This window comes from Poecilia latipinna, unplaced genomic scaffold, assembly GCF_001443285.1.
Source record: "Poecilia latipinna isolate Pla-1442-1.1 unplaced genomic scaffold, P_latipinna-1.0 Scaffold94, whole genome shotgun sequence".
In the NCBI taxonomy this organism is placed as follows: domain Eukaryota; kingdom Metazoa; phylum Chordata; class Actinopteri; order Cyprinodontiformes; family Poeciliidae; genus Poecilia; species Poecilia latipinna.
Genome location: NW_015112710.1, coordinates 126,050 through 147,750, shown reverse-complemented (window position 1 = coordinate 147,750; position 21,701 = coordinate 126,050). Strand labels below are relative to the sequence as shown.

Genomic DNA, 21,701 nt, shown 5'->3' with positions numbered 1-21,701 from the left:
CTCATTGTTTCGTACGACATAATATAAAAATGCTGTTTTGTCCGTCTGTTGTTGGTTGTCGACAGGGGCCCGAAGTACCATCTCTTAGCTCACACCACCCTGTGGCTGTCTCACGTCCAGGACAGCTTTCGCACGCATGACCTCACTATTTCAGGCAACGGTGAGTGGCAGCCTCCATCAATCTGCGCCCTCGCCAGCTCTCTGCTCCCTCCCGCCGCCAGATCGGCCATCTGTCTGCTCTTTGTCCTGCTGCCACTCGTCTGCGTCTCCCGTCTCCTGCTCATGCTCTCGTCATTTTCCGTAAACCGCCGCGTGCCTCCTCCACCTGCTTCTCCGCGTTGATTTCTGACATGTGGCCATCAACAAGGTCGCCGTAAATAAAAGTTCAGCAAGTGGGGAAAGGGGCGGGGCGGGGGTTACTGCTGTGTAAAACTGCAATGATGGAGCCTAACAAGGGCCCAGACCCAGAGACAGACGTTGGCTCTTGTATTTTATTCATTGGTCCCCTCAGCGCGTTGTAAAGTTTCATAGCTGCATTTCATGTGCAGCCTCAGCAGCTGCCTGTCTTTTAATCCCAAGTGCTTCTCTCTGTGCGCTAATGCATGGGTGGGGCCTTTGGAGAGCGTCTCTTTATGCGCATGCAAATAATTTGAGTTGTTTGCATGCAAAGCTTGAAAAGCAGTGTCGAAAAATATTGCGATTAACTTTGATTCTTTATGCTCTTGTCCTCCAGAGGAATGCTCCTACTGGCTGCCTCTCTACGGCAGCATGTGTTGCCGCCTCGCAGCTCAGCCGCACTGCATGACCCGGCAGATGATGGCTGGATGGTTGAAAGTTAAGGCAAGTTGGGCCAGTTTGTGTTTGCACACTGGTTTGAGCTCGTCTTTAGCGGGTTCTGTTTGCTTTCCCTCGTTTTTCTCCCTTCGTCTCTGGCTCAACTCGCCGCCCCTCTTCGTGTTTGCAGCAGTGTGGAGGTGATCCTAAGACATGGACAAAAGTCTACGCCGTTCTGAAAGCAACAAGCCTGTCCTGCTACAAGCGACAGGAGGATGTGGACGCCAATGTCGAGCCTGCTCTGACCATCGGCATCAACACGGTGAGCTAATGAGCAGCTTAGGAGCTTGTGACGAACATCTAAAAAGAGGGAACATAACAGGTTCAACATTCAACCTCACAGAACCCACAGCTGGATTTATTTTATTCTTTTTTATTATTTCACAACACCTAAGGCGCAAGCAGAATTGACGGTAAAGTTTTTGGACTCCTGTCAAGTACATCCCAACCCAACCGGGAGAGCCTGGTACTTAAATATAAATAAGAAGGTAGCTGTTTACTTGGTAACTGGTGTTCCCTCGAGCAAGAAGCCCTTATCTGCCCCAGCTGAGCTGTCAAGCGGTCAACGCTGACTGTTTCTCAGAGTCTGAGCTGCAGCAGCTCAGACACTGAGCTTAGAAGGATTTAGAATGTTGTAAATAAATATCAACTATAGTTGTCTTTTCACTTAATAAAAAAAATCCTGATTAGTTGGTCCTGAAGCTAACAGGTAATCCCAGAGATGGGAGGCTTGCGAGACATAAACGTTTGGCTATTCTGAAATATCCCTGGTTGCAATGAACACAAGAGAATCACGGTGTGAAAACCAAAGGAGCACAAACGATCCACTCTTATTAAGGCAATTCTGTTTTAAAAACTTTGCTTGGCAAGCTACAGTGTCTGTTAAGCAGCAGATTGAGATAGCAAAACTGAAAAATAAAACAACCCAGTTAATATCTATTTGTTATTCTTGTGGTAATCTATAAATCGCTACAATATTCACCAACACGTGTAAATAAGTAATCATTGTGCAAGAATACAAGACGTATCCCTACTTAATCTACATATTAATTTAACAGAGCCTCACTCAGAAACGCTGAATGCCTTTAAGGGTGCCTGAAAACAGAGCTTTACTAATTAAGCAGGCTTAACATCCCTAATTACATCTGTTTATTGCGTTTCTCTCTTTGGAATCCCTTGAAGAAAAAAAATGTCCATCTCCATCAAATATGGGGAATCATGTAATTTATGATTCAATTTATGATTCAGTACCCTTCCAAGATCAAAGTGTCAGCGACTCAGTCATCTCAGGCTTTTTTCCCTTTTTCTGTCTGAATCTCAGCACACAACTACCCCAAAGCAAGGTCAGCCCACGTCTGAGCAAACCTCTGGCTCTCCTGCAGAGAAGGAATCAAAGCGCGGCGAAAAGATAAACGGCACAACACTGCCATCTAGTGGTCACGGGCACAACTGGGGGGACCAGACAGACGGAGGATGTGGGAATTGGGAGTTTGCTCTTTTTGTTGGATAATTGCTGATGGGACTAATTGCTATCTTTATTAATGAGGGCTTAATTTCAATGGGGGACTTCCATTTACAGCCGTTATAATGAACAGCTGCTGCGACAAGTAATTTGGATTAATCAGAACAGAAGCGCTGCTGTCCAACTTCCCCGTCTGCGGGCACTTTGCGGCAGACCTTTTCAAGTGCCGTTTTTGTTCCAGGAGACCAGGATACGCGCGTCAGAGAAGGACCCCCACGGTAAGGGTCAGAACATCAGCATCAGCAACCGATACGGAGGGGAGGAGGTCACGCACACCCTGAACACGGAGAGCCGGGAGGACACGCACAGCTGGATGGAGGCCTTCTGGCAGCATTTCTACGACATGAGTAAGAGAACGTTTTACCTTTACAGAACCGCCTGAGGAGAGTCAAAGAAGCAGTAAGAGAGGAGTATTTTAACGTCTTTGTTTCTCCCTAAACAGGTCAGTGGAAGCAGTGCTGCGACGATTTAATGAAAATTGAACTTCCCTCTCCAAGAAAGCCAGCTCCTGTCACACCGAAGCAGGGCTCGCTTTACCATGAAATGGGTAAGTCTTTACCCGCCCTGGAGATGTCGCCTAATGGGCCCGTTTTAGTTTGTTTTAATTTATATCAGAAAGACAGAATAGAGAGAACGCTCGCTGCGCCTGCACTGCATGTGACTGTGTGTGTTCTTAAATTACTGGGTGGATGTGCATGAAACACACTGCCATGATTAGATTTTCCCTCTGCAGTAGCTCTAACTCTGCTTTTACGTCTCTGTTCTGTAGATCGAGGAGGTCTTATCTCTGATGTGCTGACTCACTCTGTCTTCTTTTTGTTTCCTCTTTCACTTTCTTCCCTGCGTTCTGTCATCCTCTGGTTTATACCGTTCTGTTCTTCCGTATTTATATATATATATTTTTATATTCTATCCATTTTTCATCCACTTCTATTGCAAATTTCAATTTCAAACATCATCCTTGATTCATAAATTTTTTTTCTACATTCTTTTCTTCCTTGACCTTTAAACATAAATGGCCGTTCTTTAAACATTTTTTTTACCATAACCATCCACACACTTTGACCCTGTATTCTCTCTCTTACTCACCTCCTGTCCTCTCCACTCTTCCTGTCTTACCATCCCTGCTCACGGTTTTCTTAACCCCTTCCTGGCAGCCCCTCTTTCAGCGCCCTCCTGTGAGGGTCTTCTGCTGCAGGATAACGCTGTGTCTGCTGAGATTCGTGCTCTGCTCTCGTCCTATTACAATGACAGGTGAAGTAGCAGCTGCAGGGTTTTTGCATAAACTGTGTTGCCGTCTTCAAAAGGATGCGATGAGGCTCCGTTCAGATCTGGCGTTAACATGCGCTCTGACCGATCGGATGTCTGTTACCTGAAGCTGAAGCTTTTGGAACATCAAAGATTCACATTCGGTCACTTTGACAATTTTATTTCTCCAGTTTACCTGAGTCACATTTTTTTTTTGAGTTATTTGCTATTTAAGATTTATTTATTTACTAAGTTTCTTAGTAGATGGGATAATGGGGGGGGGGGGGAAGAATATAAAATGTGTGATTTTATACAAAGCTCAGCATTATTGTACAGACACTAAAGATTTTAAACCCTAGAATTCCAACAAGGAGTTTATTTTTTTCGACTTATAAATAAAAATAATTGCAATTTTAGAGGATTTTTAGTATGTGTAGATAGGTTTTTTGCAACACTTTTCTAAATGTTCATATAAGGAGCCAGCGAGACTAACTCTGGAATTTGAAGGGAGTCATAACATATTTGTAATTTGTTTCCTTCAGTGTCTCTTGTGGCATTTAGCTAATCAGAACCAGAGTAATACCGGTGAGGGTCCAATAAGGGTCAGCTTCACTCAAAGCAATGATGATGCAAAACAAAAACAGAACAAAATTTTTAAAAGCAGTGTTTTTATACACCCTGATAGAAAGATTTGAATGCAGTGTAAGAAACTAATTAGATTTTTTTATTTTTTTATTTTCTGTGGCTTTGCATAATTTGAAATAAAATCCAAAAAAAGCTTTTGTTTTGTAAAAACAACAAAAACTTTGACTGGGTTTCTTACAGTCAATTTTTTTTTTTAACTTCTTCATCCAAACAGTTTTTAAAAAAAGTCTCAGACTAAAATTTACGTAACATAAATTAACAATGACCTTACATTGTCATGGAATTTCCATTCAAGTGGCTAATTGTGTTGATATATTGATCTGCAGTACTTTGCAAAATATTTGTCAAATAACAATCAAAAATGTCAATGTATTTCACTGGGATTTTTGGTGAATTGCAAATAAATTGCAAGATGGAAGAAAAAAATGTCTTCACATTTATTTTGAAAAATGGAAATCTATAATTTCACCAATTACTAAATGGAGTCGATCTGAATGTAATTCAAATGTATGTGCAGCTGTTTTATTAAGACTTTCAAAGTTTATTAATATGAAAAAGGCATTTGAAGTGGACAATTGAATATTGAGCTGTAGATGCCTGGGCTACAGTCCAGTATCCTGACATATATTTTCTATGAATTTGTGTTTTTCAACGTTTGTGTTCAGCCAGCATCCAGATAATTGCAGTGCAGGGTGAGACTCTGCACATCGCCTTAAAAGCATCTTCCTGATTTAATCTCAGTGTAACATGGTGGCGACAGCATCATGCTGTAGGGCGTCCTCCCATTAACAGTGTGTAGAGTTGCTGATATGATTGATGCAGCTAAATACAACCATAAACATACAGACAGCTGGATTAGGATTAATTAGATTACAGCACATTCACATGCTGGAATGGACCAGTCAAAGTTCAGATCTAAATGTATCTTTCCATCCTATCTGACTGAGCTTAAACTGTTTTGGAAAGAAGAATGGACACACCTCATTAAACTCAGCATTTTAACTTTAATCTCAGAATACAATCTTCCACAACACAGTTATGTGCTGCTTTGTGTTAACCATCCATATAAAATTCCAATAAATACGTTTGACGTTTGCGGTTGCTGTGTTGAAGAACCTGACCAATCTACTTCCCAGCGTCTTGGTTAATTTTGCTGCTTTTGTTCTGCAGTTATTGAGTCATCCGATGACCTCAGCAGCACTGTGTCCGACATCCTGGCCCGGAGAATGCAAGAGCTGGAGCTCCGCAGCCAGCTGGGCACGTCTCCCACCTGGATGTCTGTGTTTGAGGAGAACAGTCCGAAAAGCACCGGCTTCCCTGTCCGTCCGTGTACCTCCCGCCTGTCTGGCCACAGCCCTCACTCTCCTCACCGCCTTCCCTCTCGGAGCCCCGTGAGCCCGCACCGCTGCCCGCAGCCGGGTCTGCTCTCCTCTGACGCGAGCCTGACGTCGGACAGCGACAGCCACTGCAGCACCAGCCCGTGCTCCCACCGCCATGGCTGGCCCGAGCCGTCGTCGAGCTTCTCGCTTTTGTCCTCCTCGCCCTCCCGCCTGAGGCCGCGCACTCTCTCTCTGGACGCTAAGCTCAGCACCCTCCGGGGCCGAGGGTACGGTGGCGGAGGGGCCTTCCAGTGCTCCTGCCAGCCTCCTTCCTCGTCTCTTCTCGCGCCTCACCCCGCCTCCTCCCACTCGCCTCTGTCACAGCGCAGCACGCAGACCACTCTGTCCTGCTCCAGCTCCACCTCCAGCAGCAGCTCCAGCAACAGCGAGGGCAGCCACAGCCCCGAGTCGTCGGAGGGCGGTCCGTTCTCCAGGCCCTCGCCGGCTCGACGCAGCCTGAGAAACCTACGGGCCAGGCTCGATCCGCGTAACTGGCTGCAGAGTCAGGTGTAAACTTACTCCCTAATGGACTTTTTTTTTTTTTTGCTCGTTTGTTTAAGCATACACATTAACAGGCTTATTATGTGAACTAAACTCAAGGATGTGTGCAGCTGCCTTTGACAGGAAATGGTTGCTTAGAGAAGACCTGCGTGGGTCAAACTGGAAAATTAGTTGTTTTTTTTTTGTTGTTGTTTTAACCCAGAAGATGGTGACAATCACTGCAGGAGCTGCTGGGTTCCCACAGTTTATAGGATGGGAGACAATGTGTTTGCTTTCAGAAATTACATTGATGATGCTGCTTTGGAGAGAGTAAACAAAAAGCTAAAGAATTGCTTAGATACGCTGCACACTGTTCAAACTCTTAATGTGATCTTGAAACTGGAAAATATTTTTTTTCCCCCCCCCCCCCCTTTTCCATCCTTACCATCCACTGAAACATCATTTTAAGGTAAAAATCTCTCTTGTTGTCCCAGTCATACTTTATCTGAATGTAATTTATTATGTTATAAAATGTGAAGTGTTTCTGCTGCAGGGGGGTCTGTGACTTGGAGCAAAAGAGCACTTCACAGGAAAGATTTACATATTTATGATTTTATTAACAGATACACATGGTAAAACACGGGTGGTGGCAGCATCATGGTGTGGGAAGATTTTTCTTTAGCAGGGACAACCGGCTGCAAAAAGACTCGAGTGGAGGTTTGCCTTACCTCTCAGCAGGGCAATGACCTTAGAAGTACAGTAGGAGCTACAGTTTGTTATTCAGGGACTACAAGGCGTGGGATTTTAAACGACATACCCCGTTTGTGCAGTTTTGCTCCGCAGCGATTCTGCTCTTTTAGGTTGATGGGAGGTTAACGTTTGTTGCCTGTTCTGTGACTCCTGCTTCAGTGTACTCACTTATTCACACGCCAGAAGAGTCTTTTAAAACAACTATGCAGCATTTTGTTCTATTGGTTAGACGTCGAACTACCTGTGATCATACTAACGGTGAATTTGGGGGAAGTTAAATGCAGGTGTTTATATTTACTGTACTGGTTCTGACTGACATTTTCAGAATTGAAAAAAAATAACTCTTTGCTTTGGGTTTCACCTTTATCTGCACATCACTGGAGGGCTGACGTCAGAACCAAGTGGTTGTAGTCGAAGTAAGGCATTAATAGAAAACCCCAATCCAAACTCAGTGTCATGCTGCACCGGCACCCTGGCAGTGTATTGCCTGGTTTCAGTGTGGCGTTTTCCGCCTGCGAGTCTAAGGGGAACATCCAAAATAAGCCACGACTCCATTAATATCAAACAGGAAAATCTTTAGATGTCGGCTCCGTTTTGGAAACTTTTTCTTCTACATACCAGGTATGGGATTGTAAGTGCAGACGTCGCGTCACATTTCCACCCCTATATTTTTCTTAACTGCAATTGTTCTCACCATTTCTTTTTGTTTTTACATTTTTTGAATAAACCAAATTTCAAATGGGAGTTTATGACTGTCGGTGAATCCCTTTTTTTTTTTTTTTTTTTTTTTTTTTTTCTCCACGTCTGTCAATCATTGTGGGCTCATATTTACTGAGATACGCCGAACAAGCATTTGTTACTGTAAATTATTTTGTAAGTTAACAGATAAACCTCGCTCTGTCATTTTGTTACATAGCTGATTTTATAAATGCAACTGTACAGATGTGTGATGATCAGAAGCTTAACAGATAATGTGCAAATCTTTGTTAATAACGATTAACACTGTTAAGACTCTCCCTCTTTTGCAGGTTTTGTGTGTCCCGCGTATGCAGCATCTGTAAAAGGTTGAGTACAAAATGAGAAATGTCACATTTAAATAATATAACGTTAATTAAAATAAATGTTTATAGTTTTAAAACTACCCCGGCTTTACGCATCTGTATTTGTCATTCAGAAATGCACAAGCATGGTAGTAGCAGCATCTTGCTGTGGGAATGGTTTCCGTTGGCAGGGACGGTCAAAAGGAAATGAAGGAAATTAACGGGGAATCTTGGTTGAAAATATGTTGGAGGTTGCAAAAGAGTTGGAGGTTTGGAGCAGCGGTTCTCCTCTTCCCACACAGTCTGGAAAATATGAAGCTTGATTTAAATACTTTCCATGTCTGGATATGTTTGAAGAAACAACAGTGTCATGCACCGTTCTATCCATCTACCATATTTATCTGTTTAACCATCCAATTATTCATGCATCCATAATTACTTAGCGGGAAAGTGTAAAATGAAGTGTAATCTATCAATCTAATTAGCCAAAAAGCATCTGGACGTTTTACAATAACAAAATTAGAACATGAAAAATGGACTGTAGGTCTGACCTTTCCACACAACATTAGCCATGCAATACTGTGGTATAGGTCAAGGCATACTTGTGTTAAAATGAACCTCATTTGGGAATCAGTAGAAGTTTTTATGTTCACAAATGCTCTCTAGCCAATTTAAGATTCAATGGCTTTGAAAAAAAAAAATAAAAAAGGTACTGGTATTTTCTACGTCTGCAAAGCTGGAAGAGGCAAAGCCCAAAAGATTCACGGCTGCAGTTAAAGCAAAAGGTGGTTATAGAATGTACTGTGTAGTGGTGTGGACTATAATAACAACTTTAACTTTTGATCAATCACAGGAAATCATAAAATATGCTAACGATTGAAGTAGTAATGTGTCAAAAAAAAAAAACGGAAAGCAAAGGTCAACACTGAAGTACATTTTTGCAGTGCAGTGGGCATTAAAATTCAAATCTAACCTTCGTAGTCATCGGCGTCATCCTCATTACGGGAGCTTTTCACAGAAATGTTGCCCTCAGTACTTCATCAGACAGTTGTTTGGTCCAATGCTTCATTTCACTCCAACGCTTCAAATCCCAACAGAGATGGCCACTAATATAGTCAGGCTGAGCAAAGACTTTATTGTCAGAGATTTCGTAGCAAAGCCGTAGATTAATAATCAACAGTACAAAGCACAATTACAAACATAGGAGGTAGTCACTGCTGGGTCTTCACTGCAGACTGCATAGAGGAAAGCTATGGCCATGCTGACTGAAATGTCACAGAGAAAAACCCAAAGCTCCCTGTTTTCTGTTTGTAGTGCACAGCTGTACTATCGTTGTGCTATTATAAGTTCACATTTGCTTAAAATATATATAAAAAAAAAACACACCTAAAAATCATACCAACACCAACATTCACATACTGATCAATACATTACAGAATAACACCTTTAATACTTCATATTGTATACTTCATAGGAAGCTGTTGACTCAAGTGAGACATTTTATATAGAGTTTGGCAATTAAATGAGTTCTGTTAAATTACACGTTTCGTCATTTTAGGTCCTTCTACGTTGAAGCGTCTTTCTGTGTGCGATTGTGCTTCCCCCCTCCCACGAGCCTTCGCCATCCACTCGCATTAGCAGGCACAGCGAGGGTTGGACGCCCGCAGAGCCCAACCGGACAGCGTTCTCCAGACAAGCGTAGAGAACTTCGCAGGGCACGTTCCGGCTCTGCTGATGTACGCGGACGAGAGTCGATGGAGCCGCTTCGCGCCGAAAGTGTTGTAGTGTCCTGGGAGGACTTGGTCAACCTGGTGGATGTAACAGTTTTTCAGCTTTTGGGAACAACTTATAGAGTGAAACTAAAAGCACTTTTAGGAGGGATTACGCATCTTCTTCCTGAACTAACTAGCGTAATTCAATTTGAATCGGTGTCAAAGCAGCTTTAAATGTGCATCTGCTGGCATGTAAACGCAAAAACAAGACGCGGCGTGTTACCTGCTCGCTGTCCACCAGCCCAATGAGACGCTCGCAGCTGCTGACGTAATCGCTGACCTGGCTGTAGGGCAGCCAGTCAATCATGGCGCCGTCGTACACAACGTCTCCGCTGAACAGCAGCTTATTGTCGCGGTCGTGGAGGCAGATGCTGCCCCGAGAGTGACCCGGCATGTGAAGCACCGTCAGCTGTCTGTCACCAAGGTTAATAACATCGCCTAGACAGGAGGAGGAGGAGGAGGAGGAGAGAAAGATGCTCTAGTTATTGATGCACAGGCATAACTCTACAGTAGGAGCAGCTTACAACTCAAATCGTATTGATGCCCCTTGAACTTTGTCACATTACAGACACAAATTTCAGTGCGTGTCGTTGGAGTTTTATGTGATGGATGCGTGATTGTGAAGTACAATAAAAATGATACACGATTTTCAAATTTATATGCACATAAAAAATAAAAAAAAATCCAAAATAAAAAAGCAACAAGCACTTGAATTCAACATCTAGAGACAGAACGTTTTGCCGGCTTACTTTTAGATTTAGTCGGTCTGGACTTTAACCTGTCTAGTCAAACAGGATTGATCCAAACCAGGATTATGCAAGATTCCTGATTCAAAGAGCCATTTTCACCCCCTTTCTTTTCTAATTAAAATCTATCTAGAGCCACAAAAGGCATATTGCTAATGAAATTAGTTTTTTCTACTGAATAAAACAGAATTGTGCAGGCTACTGAAAAGACATAAGAAATCAAAACATAAGAGGATGTTGGCAAATCCACTTATCCGTTTTCTTTTTTCAAGCAATGTTAATTTTCTGTTGGGTTTTTGGAGAACGTCTTCATAGACCACTATACAAATGCAGGCCAACTGTCTTTTTAACATTGTCTTTTGCAGTGTTGAGCACACTTACACACACACATAGGCAGCCCAACCCTGTTTTGTTCAACATGGGGCTTCAGTGTACGTGAAACAAATCATTGGACAGTCATACAAGCATGCTATTTAAATATAATTTTTAAAGTCTCTGTTCATTTTGGTCAAAATTATAAAGAAACTGAAAGTTCACATGAGAAGCGGGATGCTGATCTAAACCACTGCATTCTCACTAAAATACACGAGGGTTAATGGTTGGAAATGTTTAAGGAGTTCAAGGTGGTATGAACATATTGTGTAAGGCCTTATATATTCAGATTAAATTAAAACTTGCCTGACCCTCATGTCCCCTCGAGCTCTTATCTTGTGCAGAGTCTGAAGCCTTCCGTTTGGTATTGATTTCATCCAAACCAGGTATGACTTACACAGTTTGACAAAGGGTGAGGCTGGCATGCCATGCAATAAGATATACCAACTGCACTGCACCAAGTGGCTCTGACACAGCAGGGATTATTTTTGAATATTTACTGACCGTACAGAAACTATACTCTGAAAGAATGGCAGCGATGAGACGTAACTGAAGTAACCTTCAAGAGACTATTTACTTGTAGGGAAGACCTCCAAAGGCAGTGATATTGCAACAGTATGCCTGAGTGCAGAACCTTACACGGATTTATTCTGCTCACTAATTGCTGATGTTGGATACCTACTTTGTGCAAATGTAAATTAAAGCTGGTGAATGCTGCGACAAAGCAAACCTGCATAGCAGAATTCAGGAAGTGTGCCCAGTCTCTGCTTCCATTCTTGGAAGAGCCATCAAAGTGATCAACACTCTGGCTATAAATAGAACAGATATGTAGATAAGGGATAGCAGCTAGAAACAAACAAAAAAAAAACAAAACAAACAAAAAAAAAAGACTGATCTCTGTAGGTTTGCTTGGGAGGCTCATAAATCAGACCTGTCCAACTGATGGCATATTTTGAAAAATGGTATTGACATTTTACAGTTTACCATAATATTTTTACTCGTTTTTAATGCAGACACTGGTTGTGATAAAGCTTTGTAATCATGCTCCTTCCCACTGTTTCCTCAGACAGGTATACTGTAGTATACTGCATTATACTGTATATACTATACAGGTACTCTGTACAGGTTTAGTGCAGGTGTGCATATGGATAAATTTAACAATTCAATGTTGGACTTTTGCCAGTTTTTCGGTGACTCAGGAAGGCCTTTTTCAGCTATTTATACCGGTAACCCCATGCTTTTCCCTGCATGCATCATTCCAGGTGTCTGATCTCAGATCCGCACCCCCCATCGCGAGGCTTAGCATCTCCTACCCACCCTCCTGCAGGATGTGTGTGGGCTGCACAGCCTTGACTTTGTAGTGTCTCGCCCTCCATCCCGGACTGGGAGCCACGGCTATCTCCCTGTCGCTGAGCCAGGTAACCGTCTCGAAGTTGTCCCCGTTCGCCAGGGCATCGACCTCCGCGCTGTGGACGCCCACCTGTTGGAACTGATGCAGACCCCCCGAGTGGTCGAAGTGGGCGTGGGTGGCAATCGCCAGCAGCGGGTTCTTCCTCTGCGGGTCTTTCCCGAGCAGCCCGTTGGCGTCGATGTACTCAGGTAAGCTCCTCAAGCCCAGACCCGTATCTATGACCACGTCCTGGTGGGTGCCGCGGAGAAGCCAGATGTTGGCTCGGTTCTCCGACTGGTAGAATCGCTCCTGGATCCAGAAGAGTCCGTCTCCCAGCGACTTGTGGGCGTACCAGTCGGCTGCAGACATCCCCAGTCATGCAGTAGTCCAGGTTATCTTCAGCGGGTATTGTGCCGTCAGGGGAGGTGTTAGCAGCCTCGTAGCTGGCGGTGATATGTTGTCATTTAGGCTAATGTGATGGTTGCTACAGACACACCCGTTGAAAGAAAGCGCATGCTCATTGGTCAGATGTGTGAATGACGCTCTACTTCCTCTGGATACTCATTGGATGTAGTTAAACCCCGCCTTCCATTGAGTCACACAAGTTAAAGCTACATTTACACATGGTGTCATAGTGATGGGAATTCCGACACCTTTTAAAGATCCTGCTCACAAAGCTCTTTAGGATGTTCGCTAAATTCTAACATGTAAAGGTATCCCAAATTTTTATGTTTTCTGTTTTTGCCCACAAAACAATCATATAAACTTCAGAGTTTATATTGTTAGAGCCAGCAATAGAAATGAATGGATTTCAGTTTCAAAAATACTTTCAAATAGTCTATTGGTCTGATCACTTATAGGTTTTATTATTGCAAAAGTAGATCCCACATTGCTAGTTGCCCTGAAAGCTAATGGGAAATGATCACAATACACTTGCAAAATAAGGCTAATACTGTTTTCAAAAGAAAAATTTTGCTTTTATAGGATGCACAGTGTATTCCCTTTGTTTTGTTTATTTTTTTAATCTGTTTTTTTCCCCAAAATTTCCAGTTGAAAATACAGCAGGAATGAGCTTTAAAGTCAAATATAGAAACGTTGTTGGTTGTAGATCAACCCTAGTTCATTGTCTAATACCAACTCTGTATGTGTAAAACACAGAAAAGCTGCAGACTTTCTATTTATTTGGACTTATTATGGTTTGACTTACCTTAAACTAGAGGCCCATTCAGTGTGCAACACGTACACAGGCAGGAAATAAATGGAAAAGTCCAGACGCTCTAAAACGGGAGTCTGATCCCATCGTTCAATTGAACGAGTTGGCAGACTAAGACGGCTCGTTCACGACCGACACGTCGGTGCCTTATAATATGTCTGTAGTTCGCACAGAGTGCACACGTTGCCACACCGGTACACGTTAAAGTAATATAAATCTCACTAAGAGGTGGTTCTCATATTATTTTCACCAGACTAATTGACTAGAACGAGAGACTACTCAGACAAGCTAAATGCTGACGACAGACCAGGACTGAAAACGTGGAGGAGACTCAGTAGCAGCTAAATGCCGTTTTATATCCGTGGAACAGACATCTAGTTTGCAATTCTGCATTCAAGGAGTTCTCTAATACTCTCAAAGTGAGTATTCAAAGTCATCTGATGTTTTACGTTATGTGCTGACTAATGCTGCATTGATGATGAAATTATTCTGAGTTGTGTGAACACGTGTTCGAGGAAGTTGACTATTGACGTGTTGCAGGTACAGGACAGACCTGTAGCCATGGCAGGCAAGGGTCGTGGGGTGGGTGCCTTTACCTTCAACATAGAAGCTCTGGGCATCGGCAGAGGCAGCATGCCAGAGGCCAGGGTGGGGCCCAGCCCGCTGTATCCAGTAAGAAACAAACACACACACACACACACACACACACACACACACACACACACACACACACACACACACTTACAGAGACATACCAGGCGCCCAGAATAACCTATCAGTTTTTATTTCACTGTTAAACATCCAAAATTGTATTTCCAGAGATTGGGACGTAATCCTCTGTTTACATCAGTCTATAAACACTCGAGATAGTCAAAGGAAATTTTACATGGAGCTTATAGTTCTGTTAAAACCATATAAAGAAGGATATTAGCATTTGGCTTAAATATAGTTTTTTGCTCATAGCTTGGATATTTTTCAAGCCTGTATTTCTAAACTGAATTAAATCAGCCCCTATGTTTTCCCCAAAAGATTGATTGTTATGCATGAACCTGGGGCTTTAGACTCTACAAAGAATTGATTTTTCACTTATTTGACAGTTAAATAGATGTTTTTACATGTATCAATAATTGGACATTCTGACAAATTCTATTCAACCCTCCTTCCAACCTTGTTGTAACTTTTTAGCTAATTTTATCTTTTACATGTTTTTTTTCCACACTGCATGGAGTATGTTACTGTAGATCAAGGTGCTAGTCCTAAACTAGAGGCCATCATTAGTGTTTTAGCTAGCTCTAGCTTTTTAGCTCGTTTTAGCTTATACACTGCTGCAATCTTACAGTTTAGCTTTGTAAACGGTGATCTGCATGAATTTCTAATACTCTTTGGGTGTGATTTCTGCATTAACTGAAAGTTTTCACTCTTCAGTTTTTCCCTTTGCGTTTTTGAAGGCTTTTGATTTATTCTGCTGCTTCTGGATGTCTCTTACATTTACGCAGTTGTCTTCGAATGCTTCTGAAATTTTCACTAAAAATATTCAGCTTACAGCATTCACACTGCATTTGTGCAGGAAATGCAAACTTTTGCCGTTTTATTTTAAGGCCTAGGTTGATGGTGAGAATCCCGATTTTCCCATTTGGAATTTGGATTCCTCGAGATCTTTTTGCTAATATTTCCAACTGCAAACTTGAAAATGTCAACTTCCTTGTAAAACGTTTAAGCATAATTAAATCTAATCAATAAAAAGAAAATCAAGCTGTCTCAAAAGCTAAAAGATCATTTCACTTTTTTGCCGTTTTTGTGACGCATCTCAACAAAGTCATGTTGCAATACTTTCTGAAATGTCTGTACTTAGTTATGTTTTCATCATAAGAAAATATCTCAAATTCTACAGAACACAGACTTTAAACCGGTTCCACTGAAAGTCGGTGAAGACGAAGACTACATGCTGGCCCTGAAGCAGGAAATGAGAGGCGCGATGCAGCGGCTGCCTCATAATATCAAAGCGCAGTCCGGCAGAGCAGGTGAGGAGCAGAGTGGTCCATTAGTGACCTGACGTCTCTGAGACTTTCTGTAGGAAAACAATTTGGACTGCTGGAAGGGAAGCTAATGCAGCTTTTATGGCCCAAGACATTTAATATGGGTCACATCAAGGAAAAGGGAAAGAGCATAATTCTGGCAGCATTGAGTTATGGCTGCCATCTCAGCTTGCAGTTTTAATCAGATTTCTTTGGTTTATCGTTACAAGCATTTCACAGTTACTGTTTTGAGCAAGTAGTTCAGTGTTTTATTTCTAAGTGTTATCAGGTGAATTGAGCTTATGAAGCCACAGGGCCTCACTTTTTCCACAAGTGAAAGCGTTGCGAACAGGAACTGAAAATGCAACAGTAAGAAATGCTGCCGGCTTTTTAAATTACAGGCCTAATGGCCTGGGATCGATCATTGTGTTAAACACTTCAGATCTGTGGTATGACTTTGCAGTTATCTCAAGACAAATTGAGGTTGCTCTTGTGTTTGTAAAACAGACGTGGAGAAATACACGGAGAGATACCTGAAGCACAGACAGATGGATGATGAGACATGGACTCCAGGTTAGTATATAACACCACAATGCCCAAAAATGACCAGAAATGAAAAATAAAATAAAAAAAACAAAAACAAATGCATTTATCTTTCTTGGTGTCTTAGACTGGAACCTTTTTCCAAAAGAACTGATGCCTCGAACAAAAAAACCTCGTAGAAAAGGTACGTTAAAGCCGTCGTGCGTGTAACAGATTTGACTTTGCGACTATAACGTGGACGTCTTTTTATACATTTCACTATTTCAGTCACTAAGAATAAGAAGAGTGGAAAAGGTTCAAGCAAAGAGGCAGCGGATGTTTTGAGCAAATTAGATGTGAGTTTCTTTTCTTTTCCTTATGTCTACCTTTTTTTGTGGGCTCTGAATTTGTGCAATGTTCACAAAAAAAGCTAAAAAATGGAAAGTTTCACCGTTTATATGTTTCACTGTTTTTATAATATAGATTAAAGGCATCATAGCAAATTCGTATGTCACACTTTAAAGTTATTAAACAGTTTTAAAACCCGCATATAAGCTTCTACATTATGCACCACATTGTGTCGATTTAACACAGAAAATCCTGGTGAGGCATTGAAGTTTGCAGCTACGATGTAAAGGAACGTGAAAAAGATTACCTTTGAAAAAAAAAGAAAGATATTCTTGAGTCTCAGTCAGGTGTGTTGACATGACAGGAACTGGAAAAGAAAGACGACGGGAATGCTGAAAAGTCAGACGACGAGCCAGAGAAGAAAACGAAAAACGAGGAAGAGGAAGAAATAGAGGAGGAAGAATACGAGGAAGAAGACCTCGAAGAGGTAAACGAAGAGCCAATTTGAAAAACATTTTACTTCATGTAACGACCAAGTTTACCGTTGCGTTTGCTTCCGTGTAGGACAACGACTACATTGAAAGCTATTTCGACAACGGCGAAGATTTTGCTGCCGACAGCGACGACAACATGGACGGAGAAGCGACATACTGAGGCGACGGGGCTCCCACGCAGACGTTTAAGTTAACACTTTTCACAGAGCGGTACTTTATTTTGTGCTACAGATTTTCTCTGAACAACATTGTAAATAAGAGTGTGTGAAATTTTTCAGAAGGAAATAATGTATTGAAAATATATTTATTTATTTTCCAAGCTGGACCACAGATTGAAGGCACATACTGTCATTTTTTTTTCAATTATGCTTTGTCAAAAAAAAAAAAAAAAAAAAAAAAATCAAAAAAAAACTGTGATGAAATAAAAGGGCTATAAAGCTAAGGTCTAAAATTTCACATGGTTACAAGTCAAAACATGTTCCCGACAAGCTCCAGTTTGCAATGGGAACTATGGGATGGTTCTCGATAGCTAGCAAAAAAACAGAATCAAGGTTTCAACTGGAATGTCAATACTGATAGTAAAACTAAAGCTGCTTTCACAATAAGTTAATCATGATCACAGTGGAAGCAGTCTACCTCTGCAAAACAGTAAGTGATTTAGTTCCAACTTTGTTTTGGGGAAAAAAAAAAAAAAAAAAAATTATAATAAATGTTGCAATACATCAACGTTTGAAGATACAGCCACTGATTTATCACGGAATAAATATAAGGAAAACAATGCATCTAATTTATTTAAAATATATATTCCTTTACAGCTGGCTTAAATGCACCAGTATAAATTACAAAGAAAAACATGTAATTCATACTGGGTACAACAGCTGACCTACCACTCCGATGTGAGGTTAGTTTCAGCCCTTCAATGCTCCTAGTTTCAAAAGCATCTAATCGAATAGACTGAAACAAAAAATATTGCAACACTACCCGTTTACCAGCCTTTACTGTTTTCAGTTCATCCCAGCAAATCTTACTAAACTATTTTAATCAATATAAGACCTTTTGAAAATGGGGAAAAATATTAATTCACTTAGTTTATGACGTGTGGGAATCAAAGTTCTGCTATGTTTCCCCAGACAATGACTTTATAACAGCAGGGGCCTCGTCTGCACCGCCTCCCTCTGGGTTTACTTGGGCGGCCTGTTTATGTCCCTCCGCAGGGTCTCCATCTTTGCTGAGAACGTCCAAAGTTTTACTTGTCACCAGTTCCTGTTGCCCGTCGCCAATGGTCTGGCCAGGCGCGCCGTGATGGCTAACCTCGGCTTTCACTAGAACCTCATAGTAGAGCAGATAAAACACGGGTGTGATGATGCCGACAAACAGCATGATGGCCACGGCCATCCACCATCTCATGCCCCAGTCCGCGCCGTAGTACGGGTCCTTTCTCTGTGCCGGTTTGTACTCCGCCTCCCCCAGCAGCGGCTGCTGCAGGGTCAAAGACGACACGACCTCGCTGAGGCTGCTCCGGGACGGGCCCGTGGATTTCACCAGCTGCTCAATGTCCTTGTCCTTCTCCAGGAGGAATCCTTCGACGCTGTCTGTGGATGAACAGGAGTCCGTGGAGGACTCTGTGGGGAGAGGCGCGACGGGTGAAACCTGGGCGACCCGCCTGACCCCGGTGGGCGAGACGGGTTTGGGAGGACCGGCGTTGTGAGTCTCTGTGAGCACACTGAATCGCCTCACAGGAATTTTTATAGAACGTAGAGCGAAGAAGTCCTGCTCTGTCAGGAGGTTGTTGGCTCGTTTAATGTCCGCCACCTACAAAACAACAATGGCGTCTTATACTGCACATTGAGTCATTAATGTTTTTTAAAATATGTAAACGGTCATATACAGGAGAAAACATTTTATATATTTGATGCAAAAAACTTTACCCAACACTTTGGTAGCAGCTTCCTGCTTATGTCAGCATAATTCCTTTTTGAGAACAGACTAAATCTATTGAAATCGAAGGGCAAAAATTTAAACAAGGTTCTTTTTCCTTACGCCCCCCCACCCCATCATGCTGGTCAGGCTCTTGCCCACACAGCTGCTTTGCTTATGCTGCAAAATTATCCAATACTTCTGTACTCGGATGGCTGCAAGCTTCCAGGACATAATTGCAATGTCTGAGGCAGGCTTTTACACAAGCAGCGCCGCATTTCTAGAACATCATCATTTTCATTTTGGCTCGCAAGACAATACATAAGGGGCTGCACGAGAAACTCAAGGCTCTCTGTGTGGTTTATAGTGCAGTTTCTATCTTGGAATAATGGAAAAAAAAAAATTAGCTTAATATTTGCCGAAAACACTGAGCTCAGTAAAAACACCCCTTTCAGTACTTTTTAAATGTACTATTAGAGACTTAACAGTGGAATTTTCTTGCAGTTAAGTGAGTGACTAGTTTCATTTTGGTGAAATCAGCCATGAATTACACAAAAAAAATTTTCTACTTGAGACTGTCGATTAAACTGGAACAAGGTGAGTGATGTTGAATACAAACATGTAGCTGCAGTTATGCAAATTTAGCCATGCAAAGCAAAGCTAACGCAGCTGGTGTAAAGCCAGAGCGTCACACTTCTTCATCTCTTCAAAACCAAAATAAAAGTAAGCTTCACCACATAATGTGTAATGTTCACTCTGAGATTAGAGAGAGACTATAATCCCATATTTCTTTCAAAAACATTCTGCGAATTAGATATCCTTAAGTCTGAGCTCATCCAGTAAATGTCACATTTTGCTACAAATCGAGAGGGAGAGGACAGTTCTGTGTGCTTGAAAATGGTTAAAAAAAACAACAAAAAAAAAAAAAAACAGGACATACTGAGCAGTGGTACTGCAGGGCAATGCTGTTCAGGGTGTCGCCCTCCTGGACGTCTCTGCTAAGGTAGATGATGTCATCCAGTCGCTCCTTGGACGTGCTCTTCCGCAGCCTGTCCTTACCCCGTGATCGGAGCTCAAAGCTTTCTCCATCCTCCTCTGACAGGTCGTTTTCTGAGCTGTTGGTCCCAAACAGGTAGGCATGGCCGCCATTGGCCGGCTGCACCATGGTGGCTGACTGGAACCCATAGTGTTGACTTCTACTGGACATTTTCCTCACTCTGAGAAAAAGAGGGCAGACGCCTTACTTCTACATGTATTTAGTTAATACATACCCGGACGATTCACTAACGCTGCTTTAGTTAAGGTGATGGATTAAAAGAATCTTAAAATCACAAAAAAGTTATTTGTTCACACAGCATGCACAAGCACATTTGTGCAAAAACAATTCAACAGATATTACAAAACATTTTTAACAATGCATGAAAGTTAGGACCTATATAGCATAACGGAGAAATATCCTAACGTCCTTTAATCAAAAGAACCCATAACGATGGAAAAACCTGATGTAAGCTCATAATATTGAATAAATCTGACTCCCAGATTTATTAATTTGTGCATTTATGGAAACAAAAGTCTGTTGTTATCGAAGTGTTGAAGTGTTGTCTAGGGATCATTAAAAACCCGGTCCTAACTAGATTATGTCCAAAAAGGGTGGGCACAAAGAGCACAGGAAACGGATAAGATAGTCTGGTATCAGACAGGTAAGAGCTATCGTGTCTCTTAACTTCTTTAAGTTGAAATAGTCATGCTGGTCTGTAATGTGATTCCATCCCTCATAAAATAAATAATCATGGCTGCTTATGGCAGGGAATGTAGGGGGGGGGGGGAAGCTATCTGTTCCCAGGTAAAAGTTTCCAAAAACCAGAAATTGGGAGCAGACCACAAACTTATGATCCTGGCAACAGCTGCAAATGCAATCTTAAATGTAAACACTGCACTAAATAAAGTTACTTTTACGTTTATGAGTTTATATTCTTAAATGGATTTCAGTTTACTGATATATCACAACACTAAAAGCCCGTTTGTATAAGTTTTATAACAATTCAAGACCAAACTGGTAAGTCTCCTCTCTAAAAATAGAAAATTAGAGGATGGTAAAGACGCTCACCATATTCTTTTGATTGTGACAGCCCAACGAAGATAATAGATGAGTAGATATACCAGAACACTTTGCCTATTTAAGTCCGCACACTTTGATCAGTCAAGGCGGTTGGTTGACATCTTATCAGATCAGGAGCCTGTCCTTTTGGACGTACTGCGCCTGATATCACAATCTGATATGCACAATCACTTCAAGTAAAAAAAAAAAAAAAAAAAAAACTACAAGGCCAAGTAAAAGAGGAGCATGTTAGCCCACACAAAGCTAGAGAAAAAAAAACAAAAAAACAATTCAAATGTGTTTACACAAAACAATTCATTGAATTCACCGGCCATTTATGGATGTGATAAGCGCAGCTATTGTGTAAACGCCACATGAGAGAGTTGACGTTAACTTCGTGTTCAACGATTTTATCCCAATAAACTGAGTTTGAGTCAATTAACTGAGCAGGAGACATTGATATGAAACAAAAACGCGAAACATAATGTTAAAACTAAAGATTTGAGTTACCTGCTGGGTTATTTTTTTAAAACAACGCAGTGTACATTAATTGTTTTCTCTTTGGCTTGAAAGAGAAGTGAGATCGGTTAGTTGAAGCTAAGCTAGGCTAGTACTACCCCGCGTCCACATAGGAATATTTAGTTGATGTTAGTAAGCTTTGTAGCTATTTAACAGCATTTGGAATTAGGTTTACAGATATTCATCAACAATTGTCTTTACCTGTTAAAAGAGAAACCAGTATAGTTAATGGTCCACGGTAATTCCCATAATTCCGCAGGATTATTTTCGGTCTCTCCTTAACACCAGTTGGTTTCTTACGTACGGTGCTGTTTCCACTGTTCAGGCCACGTCAACAGAATATTTACGTAATGACGCTATCGCCGCCTAAACGTAGTTCTCCATTTTTACCGCAAGA

At 41.7% G+C, this 21,701-nt stretch overlaps 4 protein-coding genes across 7 annotated transcripts in view; 2 read left to right on the top strand and 2 right to left on the bottom strand.

Moving 5' to 3' along the window:
• The window catches only part of rtkna (rhotekin a), a 69,816-nt gene extending 61,817 nt beyond the window's left edge, over positions 1-7,999 (top strand). For all 3 annotated transcript variants that reach the window (XM_015024781.1, XM_015024789.1, XM_015024796.1), the window contains exons 6-11: positions 66-160; positions 734-840; positions 965-1,096; positions 2,538-2,703; positions 2,799-2,903; positions 5,420-7,999. In XM_015024781.1, the coding sequence (XP_014880267.1) occupies positions 66-160; positions 734-840; positions 965-1,096; positions 2,538-2,703; positions 2,799-2,903; positions 5,420-6,141 (1,327 nt within the window). In that variant the 3' untranslated portion in view covers positions 6,142-7,999. The remainder of the gene's footprint in view (positions 1-65; positions 161-733; positions 841-964; positions 1,097-2,537; positions 2,704-2,798; positions 2,904-5,419) is intronic.
• On the bottom strand, positions 6,534-12,692 carry mblac2 (metallo-beta-lactamase domain containing 2). Its single transcript, XM_015024815.1, has 3 exons — positions 12,106-12,692; positions 9,894-10,108; positions 6,534-9,706 (listed from the first exon to the last, which is right to left on the bottom strand). The coding sequence occupies exons 1-3, from the start codon at positions 12,545-12,547 to the stop codon at positions 9,533-9,535; spliced, it is 831 nt and encodes a 276-aa protein (XP_014880301.1). The 5' UTR covers positions 12,548-12,692; the 3' UTR covers positions 6,534-9,532.
• On the top strand, positions 12,311-17,216 carry polr3g (polymerase (RNA) III (DNA directed) polypeptide G). Of its 2 annotated transcripts, none has more exons than XM_015024830.1 (8): positions 12,311-12,387; positions 13,932-14,063; positions 15,283-15,412; positions 15,914-15,979; positions 16,077-16,133; positions 16,217-16,284; positions 16,641-16,763; positions 16,841-17,216. In XM_015024830.1, exons 2-8 carry the CDS (start codon positions 13,953-13,955, stop codon positions 16,928-16,930), a joined length of 645 nt encoding a protein of 214 aa, XP_014880316.1. In that variant the 5' UTR covers positions 12,311-12,387; positions 13,932-13,952; the 3' UTR covers positions 16,931-17,216. The 2 variants fall into 2 exon arrangements, with proteins under 2 accessions (XP_014880316.1, XP_014880309.1); XM_015024823.1 differs by lacking the exon at positions 12,311-12,387 and adding an exon at positions 13,495-13,810.
• Positions 17,059-21,628, bottom strand: lysmd3 (LysM, putative peptidoglycan-binding, domain containing 3). Its single transcript, XM_015024806.1, has 3 exons — positions 21,506-21,628; positions 19,628-19,904; positions 17,059-18,582 (listed from the first exon to the last, which is right to left on the bottom strand). Exons 2-3 carry the CDS (start codon positions 19,892-19,894, stop codon positions 17,887-17,889), a joined length of 963 nt encoding a protein of 320 aa, XP_014880292.1. The 5' UTR covers positions 19,895-19,904; positions 21,506-21,628; the 3' UTR covers positions 17,059-17,886.
• Between the last annotated feature and the right edge of the window lie 73 nt (positions 21,629-21,701).

Coding starts and splice junctions, on each gene's coding strand:
- lysmd3 (XM_015024806.1), bottom strand. CDS start 19,894: ATGTCCAGTAGAAGTCAACACTATGGGTTCCAGTCAGCCACCATGGTG. Junction 18,583..19,627: donor CCCTGCAGTACCACTGCTCA/GTATGTCCTGTT, acceptor GTTGTTTTGTAG/GTGGCGGACATTAAACGAGC.
- polr3g (XM_015024830.1), top strand. CDS start 13,953: ATGGCAGGCAAGGGTCGTGGGGTGGGTGCCTTTACCTTCAACATAGAA. Junction 14,064..15,282: donor GGCCCAGCCCGCTGTATCCA/GTAAGAAACAAA, acceptor CAAATTCTACAG/AACACAGACTTTAAACCGGT. Junction 16,764..16,840: donor AGGAAGAAGACCTCGAAGAG/GTAAACGAAGAG, acceptor GCTTCCGTGTAG/GACAACGACTACATTGAAAG.
- mblac2 (XM_015024815.1), bottom strand. CDS start 12,547: ATGTCTGCAGCCGACTGGTACGCCCACAAGTCGCTGGGAGACGGACTC. Junction 10,109..12,105: donor CACACACATCCTGCAGGAGG/GTGGGTAGGAGA, acceptor CCTCCTGTCTAG/GCGATGTTATTAACCTTGGT. Junction 9,707..9,893: donor GGCTGGTGGACAGCGAGCAG/GTAACACGCCGC, acceptor TACATCCACCAG/GTTGACCAAGTCCTCCCAGG.